This window comes from Lagopus leucura, unplaced genomic scaffold (genome assembly GCF_019238085.1).
Source record: "Lagopus leucura isolate 7727_CA_CO unplaced genomic scaffold, USGS_WTPT01 Super-Scaffold_100001, whole genome shotgun sequence".
NCBI lineage: Eukaryota > Metazoa > Chordata > Aves > Galliformes > Phasianidae > Lagopus > Lagopus leucura.
Window position 1 is genome coordinate 49810038 of NW_024962262.1, and position 7522 is coordinate 49817559.

The 7522-nt window shown below is 39.0% G+C and overlaps 1 protein-coding gene across 3 annotated transcripts in view; it reads right to left on the reverse strand.

Moving 5' to 3' along the window:
* HERC2 (HECT and RLD domain containing E3 ubiquitin protein ligase 2) overlaps positions 1-7522 on the reverse strand; it is a 103869-nt gene that overhangs the window by 87746 nt on the left and 8601 nt on the right. For all 3 annotated transcript variants that reach the window (XM_042866358.1, XM_042866359.1, XM_042866357.1), the window contains exon 3: positions 4964-5078. In XM_042866358.1, the coding sequence (XP_042722292.1) occupies positions 4964-5078 (115 nt within the window). The remainder of the gene's footprint in view (positions 1-4963; positions 5079-7522) is intronic.

Below are 7522 nucleotides of genomic sequence, written 5' to 3' on the forward strand. Positions count from 1 at the left end.
TTAAGGTACCTTCTCCTTTAAGTCAGTTCTAGATTAGAAAGGTGAAAGGTGAAACTCGGAGCCCAATTTTTACAGCACGATTGTCTATTAGTAAGAGCAAAAGGGGTGGAGGGGGGAGGGGGAATGTGGTATGTACCACGTTAACTGCCATAGGTGGTAGGTCTTACATTACATTTCATAAGACAGTGACCTTAAAATCCAGAAATCACTGTTGTAACCTCTTAGGGAACTTTATTTAAATCCACACCAACACACAAAGTCACTATTGCAAAGAGCACACTCGAGGTCAGACTTGGCTCCCAACTACCTGCATTTCTCCTGCATTTACTTTCATATTTCAGCACAGAAAATACAACAAATTGTCTTAATTTTAAAATCAAAAAGGTCTATATATTAGCATTCACACTAATTTCATGCAACAGCATTTCAAAATCTCTAGTGTATCTATCATCTTAGTAATTACCAGCAAGCAATGAAAATAATACCACCACTTTGTCCCTAAGCAATAGAAAAGCATTTGCAATCCTTTTTAAGGATTACTTTCACTAAGACAGAAAACTGACATTAGTCACTTATCTCTGTAATCAAAGACTGCATGAAAGCCCCAATTAGCTAAATACAGTAGATGTAGACAGCTGAAAGTCTCTCACTCACCTCAGGGATGTGGATCCCCATTCCCTTACCTTCAGCCAGTTCAATTGCTTTGCAACTCAGGGCTTCATAAGCAATTGCATATGACTATGACCTTCACTTCTAAAAACAACCCTCACAATTTCTCAAGATCAGCATTTAAAAGAAAGCCCTGAAGAGATTAGTCTCAGACATTTTTATCAGGCTCCTAGAAGCCACTGGTCCTCCACTCCCTTCTGCTAGCCTAGACTACATAGACTCCTTCCCAGACAGCCAAGCCACAACAATCCAAACAATCCCAACAACCACCCCAAAAGCAGAAGCACATTTCAGACAATGATAATAAGAAAGACCCTTAAAGCTGTAGAAAAACACAGCACATCTATGTATACTGCACCTGCCCCACACTCCCCTTGTATCTCACTTGGATAACAAAAGCTCTCAGCATACAAACACAACCTAACAATTTCCAATATATTCAGTTATTCTTTTCATTTGGCCTGGAATTAAAAAAAAAAAAAAAAAAAGGAATGTCATTTGATTGTAACCAGATCTGTGACTGCCTATTTGTTAAAAATGTCTTTGGCTGGAGACAATAGCAACACCCACAGTACATTTTTCCAAGCTGTCTTATTTATACAAATTTGTATTTAAAGTCCATGTTTCGTAATCTGTAACACACAGTAGTACACAGGAGGTGGCAAACAAAGACAAGGCAAACAGGAAAAATAAAAATAAAAAGATAGACAACAGCACAATGCACGCTGAGGTTGAGCTTGCGAGATAAGGAAGTGATAGTAGAGGTCATGTGAGTGCAGGATAACATCTGCATATTTCACTTTCAAGTAGAATGTATATTGAATATGACCCTTCCTATCAAATACTAACGAGCAGCCAACAGCCCAGCAATCATTAGCATGATAAAACACATCCAAAACACAACTGAATAGAGCTGGTTTTATTCCAAAGTACAAACAAACAATTTTAAAAGGCACAGATTCCACTACACAGTTAAACCAAGCAACCTGTTGAGCCAGAGTAGTTTAAAATATTCCCACATCGCCACCATAACCTCAGTGTTTCTCCACTCACCCACACATGTACAGACACACTCCACAGCAGCTGGGATCTCAGTTAGTGGGAAGAAGGGTGGTGTGCCAAGACACTATGTTTTGCAAAGAGCTCTAAGAGAACTTGTTATGCTTTATAGCAGATCCTTGGCAAAGGTTGACAGCAAAGGACTATGAACTTAGCTCCTCTCTGCAAACAGAAGAGGTTCCAATCCAGGCTGGAACTTCATCTTTGTATTGTATAAAAATAACCGTGACTTTAAGCACAAGCAAATCTGCAAGGAAGAGTTTCTTTAGTTTTCTGTGTGAGCAGAATAGGAAGGGGGGGAGGGGGAAAGGAGGAAGAAGCTGAGCTAAAAACCACATTCAAAGCCCATGACAAATCATTCCACACAGACTTGTCACTATTCTTACACACAACCACTTTCTCTTTAGGGAAGCTGGTCGGTCTAAATTGAAAGGAGCAGCACGGATCCCAGAATGATGGAAGTTCAGTTACATTAAGGAAAGAGATTTTTTAAAATAAAAATTAAAAAAAAGGAACTCCCTTATTAAAAGGAACTTATTACAAAAGGGAGAGGGAGGCAGGAAGGAGTAAGTCTTGAGTAAAGCCAGCGTAAGCCAAAATGACAAATAACGAGGCAGTCCACAAAACAACACACACCAGAAGAAGCAGTAGCTGAGAGCCCATTTTAATTTAAAATTAACAGGTTGCCCAAGGAGGCTGTGGATGCCCCATCCCTGGAGGCATTCAAGGCCAGGCTGGATGTGGCTCTGGGCAGCCTGGTCTGGTGGTTGGTGACCCTGCACATAGCAGGGGGTTGAAACCAGATGATCACTGTGTCCTTTTCAACTCAGACCATTCTATGATATTCATTATTATCAGAATGAAGTGTGAACATTGTAAGGAGCAAAAGCAACTGCATTAGTTCTCTGCAATAACTTTCTCTAAACTATATTTTGGGTTATAATCTTAAACCTCCAAGCTGAAGTAGGTATGTTCCAATTGAGCAACTGAAGAAACTATCCTGCCTCAGTTAAGTCAGCTCCCAAAGCAAAGCACAAGAAGTCACCACGTGTGGCCAGTAATAGCCTAACCCCTCACAGGCAGGTAACAAAATGGAAGCAACTAAAGCTGGAACTTACACTTATTCAGTGAAGAAAATAACTGACAATCTGTAATGGCCTCAGGCACCTCTATTAGAGGAAGGTCTTGTGCTCCTCCCATATTCCAGCAAACCCATCCAGTCAGGAATCCTACACAGAAGTAAAAACCCTGCAGCTGTTTCCCAGCAGACAGCTCTATGAATACCTTCATGTCAATCATGAGGCAACAGTTACACAGCATGCTTTAAGCAAGGACTGCATTTTACAACTACTCTGAAATAGCACTTGGTAATCCAAGATACAGGAAATATTTCAATCCCAATACAAAAACAAACAAACAAAAAAAAGAAAACACACACCACTGTTCTCTCTGCCAAAGATCAGACTGGGACGTAATAGCATTAGCATGAAGTTCGATCTACGAAGCCATCTCTTACAGCCCCTTTTCCCATAACCCAGGACCTCAGAATACCAGCAACTTAACCAGCATCAAGCTGACAGACAAAGGTTCAACTCTCAGTTTGGAGGGGAGTAGAAGAGGAAACCCAGTAATGGGACAAAGTTCATTTTATACTTCTCTATTAGAACTTAAGATAGTTAATTGAGATGGGAATTCCACCTATGCAGAAGTTTGTGGAAACAACAAAAAATTAGATTTGTGTGGTTAACTGACATCTTCAAAACGTCCAGTTATGACTTCCTAACTTATTCCATACTTTCTACTCTTTCCAGTACACAGCTTCCAGTACAAGGTATTCATCTGATTCCAATCTCCTGATGGCAGCTGTCTTTTAAGTACATGTCATGCTACATCTGTATTTGGACATCACTGCTGTCACAGCTGTGTCCTTAGATGTTACTGGAAGCATGCAAACACATTTTGTTGAACACATTGATCATACACATCTTCCCAAAAGTGCCATGAATTAAGAACAAGCCTATTCCTAACCAAACGTTTCCACTAATAGGAAAAAATATATACATATATATATCTGCACTTTCTTCCCAGAGAGAAAATAAATGCTTCACTACCAAAAGCATATTCTTCCAGTTTATTCCTCTGCTGATTATCCACTGCAAGAATGAAGTGCCTCTTCAGAGCAGCCCAGCCTGCAATAACAGAGCTGTAGCTGTAGTGAAGGGAAAGGAATTGCACACTAATTATAAGAGCCAAGAGCCTGAGAAGGCTATACTCAAATATCTAAACTATTGTAGCTTCACTTCACCCCTTCAAAGGAACAAAAAGGCAGACTACTCGTGCTATTTAAACATAGCTAAAGATTCAAAGGAAATCTTTGCTTGCTTCACAACGTCTCAGAAAACCAGTCTAAAGTCAGTGCTACATTTAAGAATTAAAAAAAAAAAAAAAAAAAAATTCAGAGATACGTGGGATTCTGGGTCAACCCATACATCATCTTTTCACATCTTCAGCTCAGGCCAAACAATGGCAGAGAATCACTTTCAAATGGAGGAATACGTTCTGTGCATGAAGTTTTCTGAAGGAACACTTCAACTAGCAATATTTTCTGCTAACTACAGATGCAGATAAAGGCAAAATTAAAGGGTATGCCAAACCAAGCTATTTGAGAAAGCTTAAAACCATCCAACAACAGTTACTAATAAAACTATTCCTTCTGTAAAATCTTGAGCTCGTAAAACCTCTCACAAAAGAATGTGATTGTTCATCTGAATAGAAGACAAAAAAAAAGCACCCCATGCTCAGTCAGATTGTGGGCATTTTTTAACTGACCTTTTAGTCACTTCATGAAGACACAAAATTTGAAATAGCACTACTGCCTTTACCTGTTCCTCAGCCCAACTCCTTTATACCACGGCCTCAGCTGTAAACACACTGAGCAAAGTAACCAAGAGGACACTGCCAAGTCTCACTCATCATAACACATCTGGTTATGATGTGTTCAGTTTCCAAAGACTGAAACAGATTTAAGCCTTCATTTGAAGACTCAGAAGTTACTGTCCTGTAGACTTTTAGGAAACCACCTTCAAGTGTATTTCATTCAAAATAAAAACAGTGGCAAATTTATAAGCAGGTGAAAAGAAACCAAAATTTTGCTACAGAACAAATTCTGAATTCCATCTTCATCATCACTATAAAAGAAAAAAAAAAAGAAACAAACGTTTAAGAAAAGTCATACCTTTTCTTGGAGGTAGTTCACCATTCTGTGTAAATTCTGTTCCAGGATACACAATCTCCCCATCTTTTACCATTTCATTCCACAAACCACAGAGTCCGTCTCGTGTAAAAGCAAGCTGTTAAAAATAAATTATATATAATTACTTGCAATTGTATTTTTCCTAGAATCAACCCAGACAAAACTTAAAAAAAAAAAAAAACCACCATGTATCATCTGACTAGTAAATTATTTGTGTGTGTTTGATAGAGGCTTGCATCATCTTCTGATTCTGCAGTTATGCTATTTTCAGATTAAAAGCTGAAAGCAGTCATTTTTAGGTAGACTCAAAAACACCAAGATGATCTTTCTTTTGTTGAATAGTTCTCCTCAAAAGCATGATTTGATCACCTCAAAACCGCACACGTATTCAAAATGACATCAGGCAGTAATTCAGGTAAATATGTGAGGGAAATCCTTTTCTCCCTTCAGGAAAAGCTATGCTACATAAAGTCAAAAAATGGGGAAGCACAAAGAAAGTCAGCACAGCCTTCTCTACAGTAACTGAGGAGCAGGGCAGTCAAAGAACACATGACAACCAGACCATGCATCATAGGCACATTCAGCCAGTTCAAACCACCCTGCTGTGCAGAGCTCTGGTCACAATACTCCCTCTTCCTTCCAGCTGCTACAATACTTCCTCTCACGTGCTGATTAATGCATTTGTGTGAGCATCTGCTGAACCAGATCATGGGACTGATGAAGACTAAAGCAAGCTGTGCTCAGGGGAAGACCCAAGGGCTGTCTGAGCCTTAGCACAGGTCAGTTCTCAGTAAACTAAGTGTGTAGTGGAACAAACACGGCGGATCAAATGGCAGAACCATGCCAGCATGAAGTGCTCACAAAACTACCAGCTATGAGACTGGCCTCCCAAGGATTTACCAATTTGCACCTTCCTTGAAGAGAACCCCATTGACCAAGACAACCTAATATTCCTCAGATGATGCTCTCTGCTTTCCAGAATGCTGTAAAACAGGTGCCTGCATCAAGTGAACTCCTTAATAACCAGGCTACTATTTGCAACCATATAGCCTAAGGGAGAAGGGGAGTACGTGAAACTAGAAAACAGAATGCCTTCAGTATTCTAGAGCTGTGCAAATGGAGACATCTAAGGAAAATCCTGAAAGCTTACTTAGAAGCATCTTTGTAACACAACTGTAACTAACATTCAAATCCAAAATGTTTTAACTGAGGAATAATATAAATAACTTACATAACTGCTGCAAATATTTGCCACTATACGTACAAGTCCATTTATACTTTATCAGTTTCCCAAAGACGTTTTAGGAAAGGTTACAGTTTTCATGAGTCACAACCAATAGCAGGGAAATCATTAGCTGATCTAAGCTAAGACAAGAAAAATTAAAGTTGCACCACCGTAGCAAACTGTATTCCCATGTCAGCTTTTTGACTTCCCACTGTGCACTCCACAAACTCAACAAGTCCTAATGATTTCATTCTTTTTTCAGCATAAGATACAAGATCACAAAGCATATGCATTTCTCACTTCCTGACCTCAAGGGGATGTGAGAGAAAAGACAGTCTGACCTAGATCTTATTCAAGTTACCTGTGATTTACCAGGTGTATACCACCAGAATTGTGCTGTTACCATACTTCAATGAAGGTGACATTCCCTGCTCTTCAGAGCTGGAGAAGACATAAGCCTCATGCAGAATGCTGTGCATTGCTAAACACTTTACAGTTGGCTTATTGTTTTAAAAATTGGAATAGAGTGAACTAAAGTTGTACTCCAATAACGTAAAAGAAAAGAAAGAAAAAGAACCCTTTTCCATCACTGTTTTTCTCACATTATTCTACATCTATAAATATTTCAACAGTAAGAGAGAGAGAGAGACACCCCCCTCTTTCATACGATGTGGGCATATTCTTTAGTGGGGCACCCAAATCATTTAATTTTCCCAGTTCTTAACAATAGCTTTGGTTGAAAAAAATACCTAACACAGCTATTTCAGTGTTTCTGGCTCCTATATCATTGAAGGATTTACACAAAGACTTTTGTTTATTAAACTGTATTCTCATACATTTTACTTTACATTCTCAAATCGCCCTGATACAGAAAATAATTGTCACTGCCCTTTAGTTTACACACTAAAGGCCTAAAAGCTTTGGATTCAAGGTTCTTCATAACGCAACAATATTTTAATGATAAAACTTACTACCTCTGCAAACACAGCTGTAAAGCAGAATGAAAATTCTCTCCATTTCAACCTCTAATCTTTACACATAGCACAAAGCTCACACAAGTCTTCTAAGCAACTAAACGCTGAAAAAGTAAAAAAAAATTTCTTCTGCCTTGGGTTTACTGTCTGAATTCTTATCCAAGTCATTTTCTTGGTATGCTGCAGAAAGATAAAGCAACCACCGAGATTATAGGTCAGACACAGCTCCCCCTCCTTCTCCAAATATGCTGCATGGAAGTTTACACTGTAAGCGCTCTCCGGAAAAACAACCTTTCTTTCATTCACTCTGTAGTTAACATTTTGTCAGAGGTTTAATGGGGG